This window comes from Larus michahellis, chromosome 7, assembly GCF_964199755.1.
Source record: "Larus michahellis chromosome 7, bLarMic1.1, whole genome shotgun sequence".
In the NCBI taxonomy this organism is placed as follows: Eukaryota; Metazoa; Chordata; class Aves; order Charadriiformes; family Laridae; genus Larus; species Larus michahellis.
This window is the reverse complement of record NC_133902.1, coordinates 18,908,133-18,932,900: the sequence shown is the minus strand read 5'-3', so window position 1 is coordinate 18,932,900 and position 24,768 is coordinate 18,908,133. Positions and strand designations below refer to the sequence as shown.

The 24,768-nt window shown below is 45.1% G+C and overlaps 1 protein-coding gene across 1 annotated transcript; it reads left to right on the top strand.

Annotated features, from left to right (window-relative positions):
• On the top strand, positions 1-24,463 carry ATIC (5-aminoimidazole-4-carboxamide ribonucleotide formyltransferase/IMP cyclohydrolase). Its single transcript, XM_074594790.1, has 16 exons — positions 1-196; positions 931-1,057; positions 2,933-3,009; positions 4,101-4,167; positions 6,477-6,565; positions 7,872-8,023; positions 8,156-8,312; positions 10,010-10,135; positions 10,306-10,413; positions 11,662-11,747; positions 12,977-13,066; positions 14,738-14,866; positions 15,798-15,890; positions 21,786-21,968; positions 23,457-23,612; positions 24,111-24,463. The coding sequence occupies exons 1-16, from the start codon at positions 175-177 to the stop codon at positions 24,228-24,230; spliced, it is 1,782 nt and encodes a 593-aa protein (XP_074450891.1). The 5' UTR covers positions 1-174; the 3' UTR covers positions 24,231-24,463.
• The last annotated feature ends 305 nt before the right edge of the window (positions 24,464-24,768 follow it).

Below are 24,768 nucleotides of genomic sequence, written 5' to 3'. Positions count from 1 at the left end.
CGCGCTCGTTTCTCACCCCGCCGCCTGCCCGCCATTCCCCCGCCCCGTCAGGGCCGCCCCCTCCGGCCCCCGCCCCTCCCTGCAGCGGGCGCCCAAATCCCGCCGGGCCGCCGCCGCTCGCCCTTTTCCTTCCCGCCCTCCCGCCGCCGCCTGCGCGCACCCACCGACGGCGCCATGGCCGCCCGGCAGCAGCTCGGTAACGCGGGGGCGGCGAGGCCCTGGCAGCCCGGGTCGGGCTGCGAACGCCCGCCCGCCGTGGTGGCGGCGGCAGCGACCATCGGTCGCGGCTGTTGGAGCCGCCGGGGGGCTGTGGGGATAGGGAGGGTGAGCCCGAAATGGCCGTCGGGCGGGTGGGCCAGGGTCGCCGGGCCGAGGCGTGTTTGCCGGGCTCAGCCTAAACAGGGCGGCCCCGGAAGGCGAGGGGCGGCCGGGTGCCGCTCGTCTCGGAGCGGGGCCGCCGCTTCCAACCCGGTAGTTCCCGTGCCCTGAGGCGGGGTGTGTGTGTGTGTCCCGCTTCTTTCCCTCCGGGCTGGTTATACCTTGGCTTCCAGGGGTTTGAACTCCTGGGAGTGGGAGGGAAGCGGGAAGGACGGTGAGGGGGTGCCCCGCGCTCGGCGCCCTGAGGCGGGAGCGGCGGCGCTGCAGGCGGCGGTGGGGGGGCAGGAGGCAAACGGCGGCTTGTCCGGGGGTGAGGAGGAGGAGCGGGGGGGCCTTCTCAGGGTTGGAGGTGACGAAGTTGAGGCCCTGGTGGTCAGCAATCCTCTCCCCGGCCCGGTCACCTCCTTGTCAGGCCTTTCCTCGCCTCAGAGAAGATTCATAAGTTATAGAACTTACAAAGTGTGTTTCAGTCTCTTAATCCTGTTGTGTTTTTTTTTCTCTGTTCCACTTTTAAAAACTAAATATTTGTGCTCTTTTTCCCCCCTCTGTTAGCTTTACTTAGCGTCTCTGACAAGACCAACCTGGTGGAATTTGCAAAGAGTCTGAACGCTCTCGGCCTGGGTTTAATTGCCTCTGGAGGAACAGCCAAATCCCTGAGGGATGCTGGCTTGCCTGTCAGGTACAGACACTTTCCTATAGATCTCCACCAAAAATGCTCATTTGGGTCCTGAAGTTGGTTAAATTGCTTTCTCCATCTGTGAGCAAAAATGATTGAAAACTGGTCTGCAAGCAAATCTGCCTTTCCAAAAAAAACCAAAAAAACCTGCCCCAGAGCAAACTACACAGCTTTCTTGGCCTGAAGTTGGTTGACTGAGGCCAAAGAGTATCACTGTGCAGGTCAGCACACAGAGATGTCAGGAGCCTTGCATTGGAGATGATGCCTTGTCTACCTTGAGCCAGTTATTTTTCCCGCAAGACCATCAGTTGTCTTGAAATTCATAATCTGACCCTGGTGCGGCTCATCACAGCCAGGTGAAATCTGATTTTTGCCCGGTCCTGGGACAGGAAAGGTGACATGTGTCAGGAATACGCTGAAGCTCACTGGAGATCGTTTGTCACATATAATTTTCCCAGCATGATGGTCACCTTTTTCAGGCAGAGCCTTTTAAGTGTTGTGCATCCACTGTTCGAGGAGGGGCTTGTACAGTCACTGGCTCTTTTGACCCGTGATTCCGGGGAAATCTGTTTCAGTTTCTTCCATGCTGTGATTAAAAAAGCAGCTCTAGCCAAATAAAAACTATTTCCAGTACAGTGATGAAAAATCTGTCAAGTATTTGGCAGGACAGGTGACTATAACTCCTTGTTTGCTTCCAGTGAATGCAGCGATAGGCCCCTGGGACACATGAGCATGAACATACACCACCTCCAGTGCTCCCTGTCCTCGCTGTTATCCAGCACTTGGTCACGTCCCTCCAACCTCTTTGCTTGGCTGTGTTATCAGTGAAGCCTGGAGCAAAGGATGGTCATATTTCCCCTCCCCTTTCCAGCTTCTTGTTCCTTTACCATCATAGAATGTGTTGAGTTGGAAGGGACCTTTAAAGGTCATCTAGTCCAAGCCCCCTTTGTTAAGCAGGGACATCTTCAACTAGATCAGAGATCATAAGCAGTCATAGGGAGCAGTGAAACTTTTAATTAATGTTTTGGCTAAGCTGGGAAGAAGAGTAGTGAGGTATTGTATCTTCTGAGCGTGGGCTTCCATTCTCTCTTATAAACCATGTTGACTTGGGATTTGCTTATCTTGATTATTTCAGCATATTCGAGAAATAACTGTACTGCTTAGTTGAGCATGAACTTTATTTTCATTCCTGGGAAAAGCAGATGTTGTCCCGTCGGCATAGGTGGGTTTTGTAGTGACATTTATACAATTTTTTGTTTTGGGTCACTAGAAAGCAGTGTCCTTTCTGTCTTCTGTCAGATGTAGCTTTTGCATAAGATACAGATCATTATCTTGTGAAGAGTGAGAGCATTAAACCAACATTTTGGCTGTTTTTACTAATCCTTCTGTACCTAGCAGCATTTTGCTAAGTAGTTGATGGATGCCAACCGTAATGAAAACAGTCAGATCTATCTTAACATAGAATGCCTCATCTCAGAACTACTTCACAGCCTTCTGAAGGATGTATCCTACTCTGTCACTCAGCATAGGTTTTTCCTAGCAGTTTAGTAATACACCTTCCATATGTTGTGTTCTTACTGAGATACAAGATACTGATGTTCAGAGAAATCCTGCATGTGTTTTCTCTCTAAACTCTTCCTATTGTTGATGGAAAGGTGGTGATTTATTATTATTTTTTTAGCAGATGGACCAAAAGAAAGCTAGGTTTATTTCCCCACTTCGCTGCCTTCGAAACTCCTAGGTTTTACATCTCCTTCCAGTAAACCGACATTGCCAGTAGATCTAAGTTGCTGCCCTGATGGGGATAATAAACATTCAACCTATAGATTAAGGCGGTATGGCACATCTATTATTGTGCTGTGTTTTCTCGTTGAGCAGAGATGTTTCGGACCTGACGGGATTCCCTGAGATGTTAGGTGGACGTGTGAAAACCCTTCATCCTGCAGTGCATGCTGGTATGTTTCTGCTAATATATTTTCAGTCTAAAAAAGAAATCCATGGGCAGTGAGGGTGGGAAGAAGGGGTTGACAGATGTCTTTTTAAGGGTTGGGTGGAAGACCTGGGTAATGAAAACAGATTTGCTCTAGCAACAGAAGGAGAGGTGAAAAGCGCAGGGTGGAGAAGTGCACCGTGGCTGAATTACTTCCTCTGTTGCTATACTGGCATCTCTGCAGTTAGAGCTTTTCCTCCCCAGGGCTACAAGTAATAGGCCTTCTCTGCAAATGCCTTTGCACGTTCTTTGCAGACTCCATTTCAGACCTGTTCAGGAGAGAGTCCACTGAATTTAACCTGTGGATGAGACTGGTGCACAGCATAAGGAACGTCACAGCTTAGTCTGTAGTGGGTAGTTTCTGCATGTCTAATCTTCCTTAGCCCCTCCTCAGCAGGGAAGATGTCTGATAGTCGGTCAATCTGGACATTAAACCATCTGCTTTTTCATCTCCTCTTACTGTGCTTGAGATCCTTCAAATGGAGCCTGTTGCCCATCATACCTGAGGGCTGGAGGCAATCTCCTGTGACAGCCTTGAACCCAGGACTGGGGTGTTGCTTTCTCCATGCCAGACAGTCACCTGCATGTTCCTCCAAGCTCCTGGACCCAAGCCAGCCACTTACACTGCTCAGCTGGAGGCAGAGCCTCTCTTGCTCCTGTTGTTTCATGGCCTTTTGGTGTTGTTGGCTGATGAGCGGCAGGTGCCCTTTCCCTCTCCATGAACTCCTTAATGACAGTTTTAGCGTTAAAAGGGTAGCAATGCTTATATGCTTATAAAGCACATTTTTGAGGTTGCTGTTCAGCACTTGGAATGCTCTAGGATTTAGCGTTGGGGGGGAAAAAAAATGATAGCGCAGAGTTTGAACAGTCAAAGAGGCAGTAAAATGGAATAAAGACAGAGGAGTAAGGGCTGAGGACTGTTGTCTGAACTAGAATCAAAACTTTTGTGATAGAAGTCTCTGAGGAAAAGCACAGTCTGAAGGAAGATGTTGAATTAAAGGAAGTGTTGGTGATTTAATTATTTTTTAAAAAAGATGTACTGTTTTTTGTAACTAGGCATTTTGGCTCGCAATATTCCAGAAGATAATGCTGATATGAACAAACAGGATTTCAGCCTTGTAAGGTAAATGCTGGGGAACATGATGCAATTCATCAGTAGTCCAAAATGAACATTGGTGACCTGTCAACACCAGTGAATGGGAGCAGTAGGGATTGTAGCATCTGCCCACCAGGAGGACTGCAATCTCCCTTTTCCCTGCCGGGAGATACTATGTTTTAAAAATACAGTCCTCTACAGATTCATCTTCATCACTGGTAGTAAGAGAAAACTGAACCAAGAAAATTACATTGTGGTTTCCACAGGGAACAGAGGTTTTAATTTCTTCTGGTTATCTGAGAATGTTGACACTTCATATTTAACCAATGTTGGGCCAGATTACGCTTCCTGCAAAGTTGAATTCAGTGCTTTAGAAGCTGGTGCATCTCCCCTCACCTTGGCGCTGGATGTCTGATCAGATGACAATCCCTGATTTTGAAATACCTGCTTAGTAAATATACCCTTTGATATTTGCATAATGTTTACTGAGTTTCAACATGTAAATAAAGAGTAGACGTGAACACGCAGCATTTGTACAGGCAGAAAACACACAGATAACAGACAGAAAGCTTACTTTCTGAGAGCCATTGTGCGAGCAAGTGAGCTGCAGCCAGAAATTGAAGTAACACAGTTTGTGTACTAACGTAACAAAAAAACATTCTGTTTTTGTTAGAATGTATTTACTCAGTACACTCACACAGGGCAGTTTGGGACTATGTTTAACTAATTGGTTTTAACATCTAACTAGGGATTGTGAGTAACCAGTCCTATGTCAGTGGTAGCTCCTGGTTTAGAAATAACTGGCTGAATTGAACATAGTAAGTTGTAGGTATATCCAGGGTGGGAGGTGTAGTTTGGCTGTGGTGATTGGTCCAGAATGCATCTTAGCTTTTAAAATTACTTTTAAAAACCTGATGTGCCTAGGAGGGATGGCTTTCCAGGCTGAATTTGAAAGCCTGACATTTTAAACAGCAGGAATCCTCATAGATGGTGCAGCAGTGGTGGCTCTTCAGAGTACGCTACATATTAAATCAGGCTCTGCTGAATTGCAGGAGGAGTAACACGCCTTTACATCAGTGGCTTATAGGGCGCTCGTGTCTGGAGTAATAATTTGGATTTGGGTTGCCTTACATAAAACAGAAGGGGCTGATCCTCAGCAGGTGTGTCTTTGCATAGTTGCATAAAATTTACATACCGAAGTCAAGGTAGGAAACCGTGACATTCATTATCTTGATTTCCACAGATAAAAGCATTAGCAGTGTTAAAAGTCCACAGATTCCTGATGGTTTGCAGCATGAATGGATTGGGAGGAGGGGGTGTTAGAAATAGAACTGGCAATAAAAGACATGGTAGGAAATTTAGAGACATAGGGGGTTCTGAAAACCATACTGGAAGCTGATCATCCCTTCTGCTCAAGTTCATCACACAGTGTAGAAACAAAGGAGTATTATAAGTTGGACACGAGTGTATGCATCACAGCAATTCACTGCCAATACTGGGTATGCAGTGGAGTTCAATACTTTCATATATTCACAAATTAATTCTTTTGAATTAAAAACATTGTTTGTGAAGGTCAAAACAGATACTTCCTTCCACCACAGTTCGTGTGGCACTGGTAGGATGGGACAGGGCAAGATATTACTTCATGCTTTCTGGAATACGGACTGCAGCTTCTTCCAGATCAGATCAAAAAACTAATTCCCCTAAGGTCCAGTCTTAACTTGAGAAAGGAAAGCCAATTTCCCCCCCTGCTTTCATGTGCTACAGAGGCTTTATGGGATCCAGGCTGTGCACTCAGGTTTCATATGCTGTTGGTATTTTGAAAGGCCAGAAGGTCATTTTCTGCTCTTGGAAAAGTTGCAGAAAATTAGATTGATTGTACTTTGTTTGCAATGGGCCTTGCCCTGGGTGCTTGCTCTCTTGTGAAAGTGGTGGATGCCTATTTTTAGTGCTGCTGAGAGCCCACTTTGAAGTCCTCTGAAATGGATGAAGTTGTGCACCAAAATCACTAAACATTTAAATACAGGCCCATGTATTCAAAGAAATGCTTCCTTTAAACTAACTTCTTTAAACTGTGGTTCTATCTGCTGTAATGTTGTTTAATGCATAGAGTTCAGTTAAATTTCATAATGCATTGTACCATCGCTTGGCCTTTGGCTGAACATCACTGTCTCTTCAGTCTTCTGGAGAAAGAAGCCTTGGCTGCAGGATTTTATGTTGGTCCCTGGTCTGAGAGATAAGGCTGTACAACCACAGGTGGTATGTTGTGCTTGCCAAGCCCAGTTTGGCATTTTTATTTCTTACTGAATAACCCTGCTTTTCCCTTCAATTCTCAGAGTTGTAGTGTGTAACCTCTACCCCTTTGTGAAGACCGTATCTTCTCCAGATGTAACTGTGCAAGAGGCAGTGGAAAAGATTGATATTGGTAAGTTAAAGGCAGAGCAAATCTGTTGTCTAGGCAGACTTGATGATTCTGGTCTCTTAAGTGGTCTTGGTTCTTTTCTTTTTGTTTGGTGGCCTTGCACACCCATAAAGGAAGTCTGCTAAAGAGCTCAGGAGTTGCAAGGAGCAGACTGAAACCGTAGCTGGGTAAAACTCATTGCTTTTAAGCAGACCTACGATTAACATGGCAAGTGGCTGTTGTAACAGGCTGGCAAGCCATGCTGCCTGGGTGGGCAAGTCATGCACTGCCCAAAAGAAGGAGCCTGATGTACCGGAGAAGGCTGTGCTAGGAAAGGCCAGGTGGAGCATGCTTCCTACTGAAACACAGAGAGCAGATTAAACTACTTTTGCAGCCTCTGGCAGTGTAATAAAAGTAAACATGAGCTTTGGAGAGAAAAAGCTGAACCACTGAAAGTGCTCTGGGGGTTGCTGAAGACATCACTGCAGGAAGCCATTACAAGGAAAGGGGCTGGTCTGCATATGTAGGAGAGTAGTTAGGACCTGAGTTTGGAAGCATGGATACCTATATCAGCAGCAGTTTTGCTCCTGCCGGTTATTAACCCCAAAAGGCTTTCCGTTCCTTCACTGCAGCATCTCTGCTTGGTAGCTTGTGAACAGTACAGGCACAGTTTTGTGCCACGAGGCTGGTGCAGTAGTTTAGTCCAAATGATGCCCAGCAGAGCGCTCTATTAAATGTTTTATGGAGTAATACTCACTCTGCATGCGGCAGTGCCAGCCTCTACTTTTGCTTTGCAGCAGCCTAGTGTCTTGTATGATTTAAAGTGTTGTAATAGCTGTGCAGAGTCAGATTTAAGGGGAAAGAGTGGCATTTTATCTTACACAGAGGGCCTGGGCCGGATTCATTAGTGGTTGCAGAGAGATTTGGGAGCCTCTGTTGCTTGGCAGCATAGAAGTAAATCTTGCTATAGACCCCTCCCCAGCTCCCATCGCTTACGCGATGTGTGAAGACAGCTATCCTCTTTGTGATGTGGCTGTGCTGCTTGAAGGCATTCTTGCCCCAGTTGCTCATCGCAGCCCATGACCTGTTTCCTTGCTGCTGCCGCTCTGCCTGTGCCTGCACCTTCACCAGTGGATTCAGTCACACTCACCAGCCTTGTGTGTTTTGAAGAGTGCTCTTATAGTCCCTTCTCTTTGCTGGAGAGGTGGGGGGCACATTCATTTGGCACAAATGATTAATTAGTGCATGTCCCTTCTTGGCCTCAGATGTGTCTCTCCGCTATGCCGTGTCCAGAAAGGAAGTGCCTCATGCCTCCATCCTTCTCTTGCAGGAGGAGTTGCCTTGCTGCGAGCGGCTGCCAAGAACCATGCTCGCGTGACAGTTGTGTGTGACCCTGCAGACTACTCTGCAGTAGCTAAAGAGATGGCGACATCAAAGGACAAAGACACCTCCATGGAAACCAGGCGTCATCTTGCACTGAAGGTTGGTCGTGTTTGCTTGCAGTGAAGAGCTAGGCCAGACTCGTTTGCCTTTTATTCATTCACTTCTTTAAACACCAAATTCTTTGTAAGTTGATGTTTGTAAGCCGACAGATGTCCCCCATTCTGTCCCCAGGCATTCACGCACACTGCTCAGTATGATGCTGCCATCTCTGACTACTTTAGGAAAGAGTACAGCAAGGGGGTGTCTCAGCTGCCCCTGAGGTACGGCATGAATCCTCACCAGAGTCCTGCGCAGCTCTACACGATGAGATCCAAACTTCCCCTGACAGGTGAGCCCTAAGGCCATGCTGGCCCAAAGGGAGCTCTGGGATAGCTGGGAAAGGAGCTGGTTGGGCATGTTCAGCGGTTGTCTTTAAAACTGAAATACCATCTTGTCCGAGGGATGTCCAGTGGTGCCTTAACAGCTACTTAATTGCTGAGTGATGCTAGCTTTGCAATGAAAAGGTTGAGCTGTGTGAGACAGAAAAGCTTGTCTGCTGACCCCCACAAGACTTACTGTAGCTCCGTATCCTCTGTTAGTGTAAGATTGTGTGTCCACAGTGAAGACATTTTAAGCAGATTTACATGGTGCACCTTCTGCTTGACATCAGATCCAGATTTTGCAAAGAAAAACTTTGTTATCCTTTTAAGATGCTTTGCTCCTTTCCATTTTCCTTATTTAGAACTTCCCAGTCTTTTTGTGTCACCATTTACTCTGTCTAGAAACCAAACGAGTCTTCTCTATGTTTGAGTGGGTTTTGTTCTTTTTTTTCTTTGATGGTTTTAAGCAGAGATTTATTACCTTAGTGTTCTAGAATGCTGCTTCTGCTACTGGTGGCAGAGGGAAGGGATACTAGTCTCGCTCAAAGGGTTTGGGACAGGTCTGGTGGGTCTCTGCCATTTTACAGGGTGTGCCACTCATCACAGCACTACTGCAGTGAGGAAGACCCCTGTTCTGGAGAGGAAGAAAGCGTGGCTACTCTTGTTCTTGAGATTGCTTTTAATGTTGGTGAAAACCAGCTCTGACTTGGTGCAGGCATTGTCCTGTTGAACAGACAATGAAGCTTTGTGTTGCAGAATTTCCTTATTTCAATTTTGGGATCATGTAGGAAGCCTTTCCATGCCTGTACTGGAAGTTGATTTGCCTGCAAATCTGCCTCCCAGTATAGCAGCAGAACAACACTGTGTCTGCTTGTTTTGTCCACAGACTATTGGTAAAATGATCTTTTCCTCCTATCTCCTGAAATGCTCACAGTCCTGACATGTCAGTATGAGCAGTTCTTCTTGCAGGACCAGGGTAGAAGCTTTTGAGAGCAGACTTTTGAATGACCTTTACTCTTGACATGGATTTCTCATGGGAGGACCAGATGAAGCATTTTGCTAAAAGCTTTCCCTGAATTTCATGGCTGTGAGTGGTTCTGTTGACATCAGTTAGAGACAACATGTACTTAAAGTTTGGGTAGTGCTGGAGTACTTTGTTGAATCAAAGCCATAGTCACTATAGAAATTTATTTACTAGAATAATAGGGAGCAGGTGCTTTTTGTGTTCTTCCCTGACAGCACTGCTCTGTGCACCTTGGTCAAAATCAAGCTCTGGTAGACTCCTTCAGAAAGAGATCTTGTTCCAAACGGCTGCCAGTTGAAGAACTCAGAGAACATAAGGGAGAATGTTCTTTTTTTGTTCCCCTTTCACAAGAGGGCAGGTGCACAGGGTCAGTGTGCGTCGTGCTCCAAGGTCATATCAGCAGCTTCTCATAGGGAAGAGAGTTGTATTGGCATCTCCTGAGTCTCAAGCCTGTGCATTCCTCACAAGTCACTGAAGCTCTTCAGGCACTTAACTGGTTGCTGAGGAGCGAGGGTCATTTAACAAGAACTATTTGTAGCGATTTCAGTTCTTGGTGGGAGAAATCTCTTCTGCTTGCTGTCCAGACTCCGGGGAGCAGACTCTGCCTGTGTTAACGTGTCTGTTTGTGTGCAACATTTGCAGTGGTGAATGGCTCTCCAGGGTTTATCAACCTGTGTGATGCTCTCAATGCCTGGCAGCTGGTGAAGGAACTCAAGCAGGCATTAGGCATTCCTGCTGCGGCCTCCTTCAAACATGTCAGTCCTGCAGGTGGGTGGCTCCTTCTTGCCATGCTTTTCTCTTTGAACAGACTGCGGCTTCTGGTGGGCTCTGCCAGGTGTGTAGCTGTGTCCCTTACCCTGGCAGTTTGGGGAGGTCCCAGGGGCAGGGATCAGCAAGAGGGTTCCAATTTGAGTGCCCTGGCTTGTATTTCCCACTAGGTGCTGCTGTTGGAATACCTCTCAGCGAAGAGGAGGCGCAAGTCTGCATGGTGCATGACTTCCACAAGACCTTAACGCCCTTAGCGTCTGCCTATGCGCGAAGCAGAGGTGAGAAGCCCAGGAATAAACTAGCATGTCCAAAGAGCTGAGCCTAATTCTCAGTGCTTGAGCAGCACACTTAGAACTTCACAGCCTCTTCCCTTTGCGTTGTACTCCTCCTCTGTAGGGTTTTTCTCCAAAGGATTGGACTGACTGACTAAATGAACGGACTGCCTATCAAAAATTGCTCTGCGAGTGAGCAGACCTCGCATATCGTTTCAAAGAGGCTAAAGCCATTTTGCATTCTGTTCTCTGGTGTACCTGTGGAGATTTTAGGGTTTTTTAATTTAGATGTGTGTATGTACACACACACATAAATCTGTGGAGTTTTGGCTAAAGGATCGGGATAAACAGCTGTGCTTGTAGCTTTTCACACTCAGCTTTCCACTGCAAATGGGGTGCTCAGAAATACTTAACTTCAGTAGAAATGTTTCATCCTAGTATTTGGTGGTGGTTTTTTAATGCTTTTTGTACTGCAGAGCTCACAAAAAAGCTAAAAATAAGTAAATAAAAATAGCGTCCTCCTGCTTAGCAGAGGTAGCTTGCTAATTCTTCCATTTTTCCGTGATACTCCTAGAAAATCTGCACAGATTATAGAAAACAAAGGAACCTTACTTGATAAGGGGCACATTGGCTTGGGTTCATTTTTCACCACTTTAAAGACTGCCTTTGAACTGCCTCAGAAAACCGTTGCATGATAGGTAGAAAAATAAACCTTTAGAATGGCAGGGACAGAAGAATTGATCTCGCTAAGTAGTAGAGCATCCATGATGGGAGCTGAGTTTGCTTTAGCTATGCCATTAAATATAGGGAATGTTTATTAAAAAAAAAAAATAATTGCTTTTAGCTACATTTTTGGGGTCTGGTTTCTTGCAGGGAAAGCCAGATTGGGAGCATAGGCATCTAAAAGCTTTACTCTTTCCAACTGTCTCCCATGTAAAAGCTTTCTGTATAATCCTTGCTTCTTGTCCTCTTGCCACCATGGCTACAGCAGAGCTGCTTGCAGTAATGGAGGTAGTCATTACAGAGTTAGAGCTTTGACAAATATAGTGAAGAATGAAGGATATCTGAACTATGCGAATACTTAAAGGCACGTATGTTTGAGGTAGGATTTCTCATCCTTGTTGCTCTCATTTTTTTTTTTTGATGTGGGATTAAATTATTAGCTCTCATGCAAATTGACTGGATTGTAGGAGCAAAGACGTTCCTTTGTATTATGCTGTAGTTTGATAAGTTACTAAAACCACGATTTTGCAGGTGCTGATCGGATGTCGTCTTTTGGTGATTTCATTGCCCTGTCCGATATCTGCGATGTGGCTACTGCCAAGATTATTTCCAGAGAGGTTAGTTAAACAGCAGCAAATCACTCAAGTATAAAAAGGAGAATCGCACTAGATGGAGTCATTAGTTTGTAACAGCCATTCTGTTTGAGTTTGACCCATTTTACTGAAGACTATTTATTGGTCCATTTGTGTAATTTGGTATCTGGAGTGCAGAATTTACACCTATCTTTTGACACACTTTTCTTCCTACCAGTTAAAACCTGCTTGTATGGGCGAGCCTGTGAAATAGCAGCGTTTGAAATGCTGCTTTCCAAGAGATGATTGCAAACGTCTGCCTCCAAGTAGGCCTCTGGAAATGAGCCCTGATTACGCTGTCATGAGTATCTGGTTGAATGTCTGTAATCGGAACGATAGAGGACCAGAGAGCTGATGACCAGCCTCTTGCCCAAGGCAGGAAGGTGGATGTAGATTGCTGCCTGCCACTTGTTACAAGTTGTGTGTAGGCTCAGCCACTTTTCCAGCCTGCGCTTTTAACTTTGGATTCAACATAAACTCCATATCTGACCGCATGCCACAAGTCACTAGTTTAAATATAGAGTTAACGCTTTAGCAAACACGTTCATCCCATTACGTGTTGCTTACAATTTTTTTGAGAGGGGAAAGGCACAATGCAAAGGGCTGACTTGTACGTTGGGGACTTGTTTTTCAAACAAATGAAACAGCACTTTTGACTGGTTTGTGAGGATAACATTTGGTATGCTATTACTTAAACAACAAAAAAGCCCCACCCACATTGTAGGATAAGAATGTGAAAGGTGTATATCACTTCATGGCACTGATGAATGTAAACTCTTCTCAGTTTCAGTGCTGTTAACAGGTCTTTTGACAATATTTTTGTCTCATCAGGAGTGTCACTTGAAATAAGGATTTTATTATTTTTTTTAAGCCATGTTTAGTGTTAGGGTTGAGAAGTGGGGATGTAGTGCATAAGCTGTTTCCCCCTGGAGGGAGATACTAGTTATTGGTATCATTCTGCTTAAAGTGATGGGGGGGGGGGTGTATTTTTTTTACTAACTCCTGCCAAGAGCTTATAGCACTCCGCTGTTTCTTGTTTCCAGGACTGAAACCAATATTGTAGTAGTGCCTTTGGTATTGTATGCTACATATAGACCTCAATGAGTGTGTGTTCAATGCCTTTCTGGAAATGGCAGGTGGAGCTTTTGGTATTAGCTCCTCTTTTCTTTTCTTTTTTTTCTTTCTCACATGAAAGCTGAAATTGTGTGTTGCAGGTATCTGACGGTGTGGTAGCTCCTGGCTATGAGGAAGAAGCTCTCAAAATCCTTGCGAAAAAGAAGAATGGTGGTTACTGTGTGCTCCAGGTTTGTACTCCTGCTCCACTATAAGCCTCTGCTGCTTTTCTGTACCTGTTTTTCACAGATGTTACTGTCCAAATAGGTGGGGCGTTTGGCTGATGCAGGCCCCCTACAGTGCATGCAAGTGTTTCCACTGGGTCTTTGGGGATTCCTGTATGAGCTGGAATTCCACCAGCAGTGTAGTGGTCACATTTAGCCTATAGTCCTAGAGGGGAATATTTATACAGTGCCTTCCTTGGCTTTCAAAGTGATGTGGATTTAAAGTAATTAAATCTATGAACCAGCAAGAGTGCTTCAAAGAAACAGAACTTCTGTGCTCTCTTTCCACTCTTTTCAGCTTTCTTCTCACTTTTGCTGAATTTGTTTCCTCCCTGAATTCTTTATATCTAAGAGATATATATATAATTCTTTATATCTAAGATACAACATCAATGTTGTGAGTCTTGGCGGTGAGAAGTGTGTGTAGTGTGTCACTGGAGGAAGCCGTGTCTTGGCACGTGGTATTTGTGGAGCAGTCTTTATTACGGTCAGTGATGAAGATAACAGCGCAGGCCGAGTTTGGACCTGGGATGATGCACCTTTACATACTATATTAATATAGTGTGGTCAAGTCAGTGTCAGGTTGCCTTCCTAGTTTCTCCAGTGGTTGCTGGGACTTCAAAATCATCCCATTTTGGTGAACGTTACTAACAGATTCCATAATGCTGTCAGGGCAGCCAAACAGGTCCTATTTCTGCCTGACTCTGAGACAAATGAACAGAGAACTTTACTATAACATTACAAAAAGAAAATCCAAGGCTTAACTGAAGTTGCAATTGTAGTGTTACTACCAGAGAAGCTGTAGAAGATGGCTCAGGAGCTTCAGGCAAGAAGGAATGAAATTGCAGACAATCTTGGCAGCTGATTACCTCCTGAATTCAATTGGTTTTGCTAGGATAAGGTTATATTGGCTAAGCCTGTATCTTCAGGGCCTGTCTGCAGAGGGATGCTAAGGAAAGTTGATCTCAACAAATTTAAATGGATTAGGGAAACCACAGAAAGCACGTGCATGCTCTTATTTAGAGCTGGTAGCCTTAATCTGGTTTACTTCATGTCTCAATAACCTGAACTGGGGCTACCAAAATTCTAAACAGGCCCGTGCATTGCATAGACCTGAATGCAGTTTAACAGCTCCATTTAACTTCGCCCCTTACACTGGTGTAAACTAACTGGTCTGCATGTTTGGAGATGTGCCCCAAGAGAGTCTGTCTCTGGAAATAATCGCATTCACTGTTTAATGTCAAAGAGGGTTGGGAGTTGTACCTTGAGGCATGTATGAAGCAACTTAAAATATTTCTACCTTCCTGTGGAAGACTGAAAGACTCTTTTTGTGTGGATATTTTTCCCTTTAGTACAAAGACTACAAGACTTTGTAGATTTTTGTGGCTCGCAACATGGACATTTGTATATAAGCATCCATACTGCATTACCTCTCTTCGCCCTGTAAATGTCACTTTGTGCTCTTGAGACCTTGCTGCTCCAGTTAATTCTAATTACTTCTGATGATTTGACAGTGCTTTCTGTAAACAGCTCGCTTCTTTGGATTCTTTAGATAATGTTTTTTAACCTAAGCTATTACTGGACATTGGCTTTCAAGAGCTCTCAGAGCGTTTTATTGCCCTGTCCTTTGGCTTTTAGATGGATCCCCATTATGAGCCAGATGACCATGAGATTCGGACCCTCTATGGACTGCATCTCATGCAGAAGAGGAACAATGCAGTCATCGACCGGTCATTGTTCAAGAACATTGTTACAAAGAATAAAAATGTAAGTGTTAGAACATAAATGAGCTTAGAGAGCGGTGGGATGAACTGGTGTGCTGTCATCAAGGAAGTCATCACTGTTCTATTTTAAGAGTTCTTAAAATATTTTAATGAGACTTAACTGGCTTTCAACAAAACAATGCAGCAAACTTTCTGGACCAAATATACTTGGGTAAATCAGGGCAGTTTGCATTGTTTTGATTCCTTGAGTAAATAAGAAGAGCTGGATCTCGCCCTTTGTCTCTGACTACCAAAATATTTGTATGTATTATTTATAAGAAGCTACCTTGTGTATTTTCTTATGGTGAGACAGCCATGTGCTCGTTCTGACTCACTGTTTACTTCTCCCTTTTGTATACAGTGTGTTGTATAAACTCTGGCCCTGCTGATATTGCTCATCCTTTAGAGTTCACATCATCAGAAAGTTATCGGTTATTTCTTTGTGTCTGATCTTGTTCTCATTAAAAAACAGATGTTAAATGAGCACATGATTAGTCATGGGCTCAGAAGCAAGTTCAGACGTTGAGGTAATAAAAATAATTTTAATAAATTAGTAATAGAACGGACTTAAAATAATACTTAATGCAGATACTAGGAGCTATTATTATTCTTGTGGTCCTATGCATACTTCGTTAGCTTTTTGCCTATGAGTACATCTGATGACAGTGAGCGAATACAGAAGACTTTGCAGGCTTAGGGCCACTGGTAGAGCCCTCTTGACTTGGTAACTGTGAGATTAGCTGCCAAATCAATCACTTAGTTTTTAATGTAAACAAAATTTGCTGGTAATTGAACAAAACAGGATATGTTTAGTTACCTTGTTTTACCTTTCTGTGATACAGTACTTGTGATGGCTTTGGGGGTTTGCAGATCACTAGCCAGTTGGCTGGTCGTGGTTGTTAAGATGGGCTGTTGACAATGGCGTTTTGTTTCAGCTGCCTGAGTCTGCTGTCCGCGACCTGATTGTTGCCAGCATCGCTGTCAAATACACCCAGTCCAATTCCGTTTGCTACGCCAAGGATGGGCAGGTAACCAGATCAGGCAGCTCTGGAGAGCCTGCTTTCACAGCCAAGCTGGTTAGAGTGCTTTTGTCAGGCATGAGTTTTAAAATCATTTAGCATACAGGAAGCTATTAAACAGGTACAGACTAACTGCCCTAGACAGTGCCATGCAGAGCAGGAGCTAAATGTTTGTTTCACAAGAGGCTGCTTCAAAACCTTGCTGTAATTTTTTCACGGTAATGACAGGGCTGGCTCTTTCAATGATAGGGTTGGAAAAGCTCTTAGGTGCTTCTGCAAGTTTGGCCTTGGGTCATTTCTTTCTAACTACTCTGTCCTTTGATGTAATTTTTTGAGGGCATGTACATGTATTGTAGTCCGTATAGAGCCTTAGGAAATGACAGTGGTTTTCACAGCTGGATTGTGATTGTCCAAATGCTTTTTAGTTTTATTTTCACTTTTTGTATACGAAAGATGGGCTGCGCTTGCTTTTTTCCCCTTTGGGGCATTAGAAATCTTCTGTTCTCTCTTGATTATTTTTTTAAAAACTTATGTTGGGATTTACAGGGGCATTATCAAATATGAATCTTGAATTTAAAGAAAAAAGTATTCTTTCTTTCCAAGTTATCAGTATGTATTCAGCTTAATTCAGTTACCCAAAAGTTATTGTAACTGTGTTAACAATTGTATTTTTGCCCAGCCACTCATTCTCGTAATGCCCTTGTTTAGCTGGTTCTCTATTTTCTGTGCTAACTTTTACATAGGCCTGGATTATTTAAAAAAAAATACAGAAGAAAAAGACAAAGAATGCTTTTGATCTTGAGCTTTGGTACGTCATAAATCAGCAAAATGGATCAAACAGTGTACCCTACAGGTACAGGCTGCGAATGAACTGCAGTTCCGTCCTTTTTGCATTGGGAGTCAGTCTGCCTTTGTCAGAGTGTTGTTACAGCCTGAAAATATTGCAGTGCTGTCTCTCTGTTACCTTCTGGGGTCACGTGCTGTATGGTTCTTGAAAACATGTCTCTGGAGATCTGGCATTTTTCTTTTACTCAGCTTTAGGGTTTCTTCTTGCTTTTAAATGGTTCTCTGTACTCGAGAGTGTTAGTTCTTACAGCCCCAGAACAAAGGTGTCACTATCTTTGCTCCTTCTCTCTTATTACAGCAGCAATTTCCCCAGTGCTTTTGCAAGTCTGGACTTAACGTGGTGCTGCAGATGTTTCTGAAATGCGTGTGGTAATGCATGTACCATATGGAAGGGAGAAGGCATGGGGGAGGAGTGAAAAGCAGTGCAGGCAGGCAGGAGTTTAACTAGCTGGGCCTCAGTGATGTTTTGCATATTTGCAGGCATATGTTTAATTAAATTCAAACTTGTGTTGTCTTGGTTTGTTGTGTATGTGACAGGGAAGACCAAGATCAGAGGTCTGGATACTGCACTAAGAAACAAGTAACCTTTTTAACAGTAAAGATCATCAGCCCTTACAATCACTTACTCAAAGAGGTGTTGAATCTGTGTTGGGTTCTTCAAATCAGAGCTTAATGTCGTCTTCCTTAGGAGAGTCATTACAGTCTGAGTGCAGAAACAGCAGTGTGGCGTGCTATAGGCAGCGATGGAGGAGCTCGGGTAGGAGCTCCCTTCTGGCTTTAAAAATCTCTAAAAACTTCCTGAGGCTGTTAAGTATTGAGGCTGTTGTTAAGGTACAGATGGGGAAGGAAATAAAGTGGGCTGAAAACCAGTCTCACTAGGATAGTGATTAGCTCAGGTTCTTCTTGGTGATGCTGTGCAGAATACTGGCCATATCACCTACCAAGACATAACATCAGATGCGTACAGTGGTATTTGGGTGCAAACCAGAAAATAGCACCAATGGAGAACCAGGGGTGGAAAGTAACTTCCAGATTGTTACACTTAAAATGCTTTTCCAGCATGTGACTGACTTTGGGTTGCATGTGCCAAGCATGGGAAGTCCAGCTCTCTCTCAGTTCCATTGCTTTTTGTTTTCCAGGGATTATTTCAGCCTCGCAGCATCCCCGTAGCAAAACTCTGGTGTATCAGATACGTAGAACGTTTTTGACAGCTTGGCTTTGTTGTGTTTGTGAGTGGATTGGCCACTCCAGCAAGGGCTGGTGCTTGTGTTAACAAGTTCTGGGAAAACATGGAGTGGGAGGAAGCATTTATGGACTTGAGTGTCACTTAATTTGCAGGAAGCCAGCTGCCGCTAATTGCAATAAACACTTTCACTTGTTTTATCTGACTTTCAGCACGGCAAAGCCAGTTTGTAACATGTTGATTTACACGTTCTTTAATGATACCATCATGTTTCAAATTAGCAATTTAAAATTATTCTCTTTCTCTCTGCACAGTAGGATAAAACAAACCTGTTAATTTACCTTATTGTTTTCCACCAGTGGTGCAGACATTTGTCAGTAACTTCATTGTTTGTTTTTCTTCCTAATTGTGAAGTCTTTTATTTAATTTTTACAATTCTGAATGTATTTAGGGTTTCTGTGTTCACACGTTCATTATCCATCTCATCCGCTCAGTGCTTTTGCACAGTATTCCAGCTCTGTGGCACGTTTGGTTCTCCTGCTAGCCAAAGTGTTTTGGTCAAATAGTTCTCAATTTTCACCCAAGCTTGCTTTTTTTAAGTGATTTTTCTACTCACCCTGTATTACTGTCTCCTTTCACTCCTTACACTTAATAGGCTCTGCTTAAGCACTTTTTGATTCCCAGGAGATTTAACTCTGAAAGAAAAACAATTAATTTTTGTGTCGAAAATAGGCAGAAAATAGAGGGGGAAGGATTCCTTAGTGGAGGATTTTGAGGTTTCGGCTGTGTTTTCATATAGGAGAAAGCCAGCATTTGAGGAAGGGAGAGGTGAGGTGTATTCCTTCCAAAGGAACGGAGGGAGAAACACGAAGTGAAAAAGGGGGAGAACAGTTAGACAGGCCAGTGGGAAGAGAGATTCAGGTACAAGTCGATAGTTTGCATTAAGCAGAAGCTCAACCTTGTGGTTTCTCCTCGGTAGACTAGAAATTCCAGGCTAGACTGAAGAAATCTTCCCCAGCAGTGTTGCATCAAAACACATTTTTCTACAAAAAAGGATTTTGTTTTTCCTGGATCAGCATTTTCCAGTGAAGTGCATCTTACCAGCATGTTCTTCCCGGACTGTAACTATGAACTTCCTTCTATAACAACATGGGCTCATCAGAAGGCGGCACAGGGAAGCAGCTTTTATATTGCCTTGCCATTATAAATGGCAAGGCATTATAAGGCATTATAAAAGCCTTGCCATGTGTTGCAGATAAATCTCTGTATATTTGTGGATGCCTATGAAGAGTTCACAGGAAACATCACTTTAACTGTAATACAAAGTTTTTGCCATTTCAGAGTTGTTGAATACAAGCCAAAGTTCAGTTATGCATCTTCTGACAAAAGTTACGTCACAAAAAATGTAAAATATTTGGAGTAGCTCATAGAGAAAAGGAAAACACCCTTTTTGAGAAGGGTGGTTGGGTGCTGACAGGTAGAGCTTGATTTCTAAGGTGCCTTCATGAAGGAGCTGTGTGTGTTTGGGGCTGCAGTGGCCTGGAAACACTTTCTCCAGTACCGTTGCCCTTGCTGGCTGAAGGCTGGGGCTTGCAGCAAACTAGCCAGTTCCATCACAGGAGTGCAAGGCCACAGCTCACAAGTACGTGATGAAGAGGAGGCACCATTCTGGCTGGGAAAGGGCAGAGAGGATGTGGCACTTCTGGCACATGATATCACATTTTTTAGAAACTTGGGAACATTTCATGGTGTTTTGGCCCCTGCTACCAGCAGTCTGTCCAGTACTCTCTACAATCTGCATCTCCAGATGAGAACTTCTGCTTTAGCCTAGCCTGGCTTGCTAGGCCCACTCTTAAGGGCTGGGTGAGTTATTGGGTGCAGTGTATGACACTATTTTAAGCCCTCTCCTTTGTCCAGGGAGAGAGGATAAACTTCCTTGGAAGAGACGATATACCTACACGCAGCTGGTGTTGAGCTCCCTTGAGATGCAGGGTCCCCTGCAAGTTTGAAGGTTAAACAGGGTGGATGGGAGAGCAGAGGCTGGACATCAGGAGTGTTTGTGGGGGTGAAGGTGTCACTAAACCATGAGAAACTTTGCATATATTTAGTATTTATGATAATACTAATATCCTGGTGGGTTTACTAAGCACTGATGACTTCAGTTATAGCTGAGCAGATCATATTAGATAGCAGCCCAAGTCTTTCATTTGCTCCCTGGGGGAATAGTATCCAGCAGCATGTTTTATGGTTCTGGTAAGAGGTGAAGTCACTGTGTGTCTTGATGAATGAGAAGACAAATGATTCATTCCTTTGAGGGCAGCCTTTGGCTTATAGCTTTACCATCTGTTTCAGTCTGAGCTGGAAACTCTGAGGCATTGGCCAGACCCGCTAGCCTCAACGCAGTGTCCCTGGAGCAGTCTCCCATGCGAGCAGTCTGCTGAGCAGTTCAGCTGTGGCTTCAGAGGAGGAGGAAATTACGGGAGAGAGACTTGTTTTCCATCAGATCTCTGGTTTGAAATGGTGGGAGCTGTCTTTGGAAAGCAGGACCCACAGCTCTGAAAGCCATGGAGAAAAGTTATCAGCCCGAGTTTGATGGTGTTGAGGTCTGCCCTTTGTGTGCCTGTCATGGCAGAGCTGAAGGACAGCAGACAGTCTGGAGCCCAAGAGACCTCAGCTCCGTCCCTTGCACTTGCCAGTTGTGACTGCAGGCAGACCATGTCCGCAGGGGACGATGAAGCAGGGCTTGTTCTGCCAGCATCCAGTAACCAAGATGTCCCCAGCCACGTCTAATTTTCAGTGGTGTCAGCACCTAAGAGTCACCTTTGTCTCCAGTGTGAGTTTGCAGCAGCCCAGAGGGGATGCAAGAGCTTGTTTGCACTGTGTGATACCCTGTGACAAATGGCTGGCGGAGTTACCACCGCCAGGCTCCAAAGAGTCTCTATGTATTTTAATCTATAGTGTACCTGAAAAAATTGTCAGGGGTTGAATATATCCGATGAGAACTCTAAAGAAAGTGGTCTGATAAAAGCAAATGGAAATGGAGCAAATACCGTATTTTCATAGCAGCCTCTTTCAGGGGGAAAAAATCACCTTTTGGATTTTGCTTCCAGAAGCACTAGGTCTGATATCAAGCACGAGTGCTATTAAGGTTAGCACCAGCTATTTTAAAAATCCTGGACTCTCTGGCAAATGGCAGAGGATGAGATGTGTTGGTAGCTCCGGGGCCTTGACAATTCATGGGATGTAATGGTCCTACTGACCAGCCTTCCTGACTGAGCAGTGTATTTACCTTCTTATCAGCCTTGACAGACAAACTGCCCTGTCACCCACCACATGTCGCTTGGTCTGTTCAAGCGGCGTATGCCTGGCCCACTGGGAGAGATGATGGTGTTTGCATGAGGTGGGCTCAGACTTTAATCCTCTAACCCAAGTGCCCTTTCCAAGAACAGGTAGGCAGCCTGTCATCTCTTAGCAGCCACATTTGTTTCTACATCCAACAGCATTTTGTTTTGCCTTAAACAAAAGCCATAATTGTATCAACTCTCCTGAGGTTAACAGTTTGGCTCTGATGGCTGGGGCTATGCTATGTATAGGGAGGAAACAATCTTGTGTCCTCAGAGTGACTGTCAGCTCAGCAGAGCCATGGAAGCTGCCTGTGCAGAGAGCTGTAACCAGTGTAACCAATTTACAGGATTGGGGGTGCAGGAATTTTCAAGGTTTTCCTCACTGATTACCCACTCTCTCTCTCTCTCTCTGCTTCAGTGAGGAGCAGCTGATTTGTGGGAGGTCTTTCCTAATTGCTTGGCTGGAATGCAGCTCTGATTGCGATCTCTGTGCAGCAAGGTGTGATTGTGCTCTGTATCCATGTGCTTCAGGTCATAGGTATTGGAGCCGGCCAGCAGTCCCGGATCCACTGCACGCGTCTGGCTGGTGACAAGGCAAACAACTGGTGGCTCCGGCACCACCCGCGCGTGCTCTCCATGAAGTTCAAAGCAGGTGTGAAGAGAGCGGAGATCTCCAACGCCATTGATCAGTATGTCACTGGGACCATTGGTGAGGTAAGGGCTGGCTGAGAAGTTTCCCTGGAGAGGCCAGCTTCTGTGAAACAAAGCTGCTTGAAATATCAGCTGTTTGTGTTAGGACCTGGCAAGGCATCCTGATGCCTGGGCCTTTTCTCATACACCTCAGTTTTAATTCCGGCCCTGGAAAAACCAAGTCCTTCCATAGCTCGCTTCAGAGTTTCCTCTGGCATAAAATGAGGCCCTTACCATTTCCACCTCCTGTCTATGCCGAGCTGCTTCTCTGCTGGCTCCATGCTGGGGAGACCTTCTCAAATTTGGATGGGCTTCAGGCAAGAGGGCGTTTGGTTGGTTACCACTTTTGGAACTGGTCAGCCTTTATAAAGGCAGTGATTCCTGTTAGGGCAATGGACATTAGCCACCTTTAACTCCACCTGAGTCACTGAGTTCCCTTGATGCCCCTGTAGTTCCATAGCCGGCCAACAGGAAGCTGTAGATACCAGGATTAGAGTGTTTTGACTATGGCTTGAAATGTCCGTAGATATTCTTCATGAGAAGCCCCCGTGCTGGCTGCCAAACTGTCAGTGCCAGAGGTGATGGGTGCATTTGCAGATTTGATCTTTAGGTAGTACTTAAAAGCCTGGGTTGAGCTTTGTGCCTGGGTGTCAGCAGTAAGTGATCCCAAAGAAATGGGTGATCAAGTGGCCAGGGCCTGGGATGGTGACTTCCCCGTTTCATGGCCAGTGGCCAAGTGTCCTCATTCACCCCTCTCATACCCTACCCACCGCCCCACGTGCTGGAACTGCCCTGCACTTTGCTCTGCAGCTTGGTTTCATCTGGTAGTTCCCCCGGCAGTGAGGAAGGGTTAAAGCTGCAGTTAATGTTTCAGCTCTCACTGCCCTGTCGGGGCAGCTGCCCTTCCCTTGCACACTGCTGTTTGCTTGTGCGGCGTTTTGGCTTCTCACAATCCCTCTGGCCTCCCCATTACAGGCAAGAGTGAGACAAGAAAATAGTATGTCCTTTTTAAGTATCAAAAGCCAAGAGCTGGATTGGGGACCTGGTGAATCATCTTTGTGAGCAGTCGCTTGTTTAAGGGGGCAAGAACTGGAGCGGTTGCTGTTTCAGAAGGTGAATCATAAACCAAGCTGCTGTTTGTCATGTGTTAAGTCATCTACCAGATCCTGTTTGTGTGTGCTGGCATTTACACAGAGCAGCATACTGCAGGCAGCCAAGCACAGCATCTCCGAATTAAAGGGGACAAGAAGGAATCCCTTAAGCCCTGGGGTGAGGAGGGGGAAGGAAGGGAGTTAAAAGGATGCAGAAAGAGCTGATGGTGCTAATGTGTTCCCACCACCACTTGGGATTTTAAAATCCCTGGTATGAAGCTCTCAGCGGCAGAGCTGTGGGAGCAGAAGGCGCAGCTGAGCTGGGTGTCAGAGGGATGTCATCATCCCTCCTCCTTACGTGCTTCTGGCAGGGGATTGCCGGGAAACCCGTGCTCTGGGGCTGAGCTGGCTCTTCTCGCAGGATGAAGACCTGGTGAAATGGCAGGCGATGTTTGAGGAGGTGCCTGCGCAATTAACGGAAGCGGAGAAGAAGCAGTGGATTGCCAAGCTGACAGCTGTCTCCCTCAGCTCTGATGCGTTCTTCCCTTTTAGGGATAACGTTGACAGAGCTAAACGGGTAAGGTCATGGTGGGGAGAGGATGTCAAGGTGACTCCAAGGAAACCTCTGTGCAACCTGGGCTTTTTGTTTGAATTTTGTGCGGATTGCAGAGGAATGGCTCTGCTCCGCACTGTGGGCTAGGGTAGCGCATCCTGGGAAGGATGTTTCTCATGGTTATTGGTCTCACATGGATAGTAATTATCCAGCCATTGCTCAGTTTGTTGATTTGGGATGAATAGAGGATTAAAGTTTATTAAACTGTTTAAGAATATCAAGACAAGGCCTTATTGCCTCCAGAGGAGCCATTTTACTCTTATTTCTGAGCTGTGGGGAGAACTGACTGCTCGCATGAGGAGCTCCCTTGTGAATGGCTTTGCTTTGGGCGATGGAAGCCTTTGTTTGTTCAACGCTTAGTATCGTGGGATGTGGATGAAGGACTGGGGCTGCCAGCTCCTTTTCAGGGGGATTTTGGTTTTCCATCCTCTAATCCTTCCACTTATCTCCCTCTTTGTTCAGAGTGGAGTCCAGTTCATCGCTGCTCCATCTGGCTCAGCTGCCGACGAGGTTGTGATCGAAGCTTGCAATGAGCTGGGGATAACTCTCATTCACACCAATCTTCGGCTGTTCCATCACTGAGCTTGCCCTGGGCTGTCGTGGTCCCTCTTTGGTCACAGTCTCACCAGCAGCAGCAACTGGAATATCACCAGCTTAATTAGGAGGCATCTGCAGTCTGTGCTTAGCAAGTGTTTGTAAGAGCTGTACATGAGATCTTTCCCTGTGTTAACAGAATGACAGTGCCAGAAGTTGGCCTCCAATGTAGAAAATAAGCGTCTTTTGCAAATAAACATACGGTTCTTAGCTATGTGAAATCTGTAGTCTTTGTGTCATCCAAATACTGTGTCCTCAGGAAAAAGGTTTATTTTTGAGGTAAATCTTATGGTTCAGACTTTACTAATTCATTAGAAGGCCTATGGAATGGTATGAAAGCCTGGCTCATGCCCAGCTTCTTAATGAACTGATAAAAATCTTGTGTTGTAAACTGAACTGAGCGGCTTTTTTTGTTTTTGGAGTCAGCAGGTAGTTTTCTCCAGGCACTTCTAATCCATTATCCTCTTTCCCTGTGAGGAGAAGGGAGTGGGTCCTTTGCGGCAATCTTGGTGCTCTGAATCCTGCT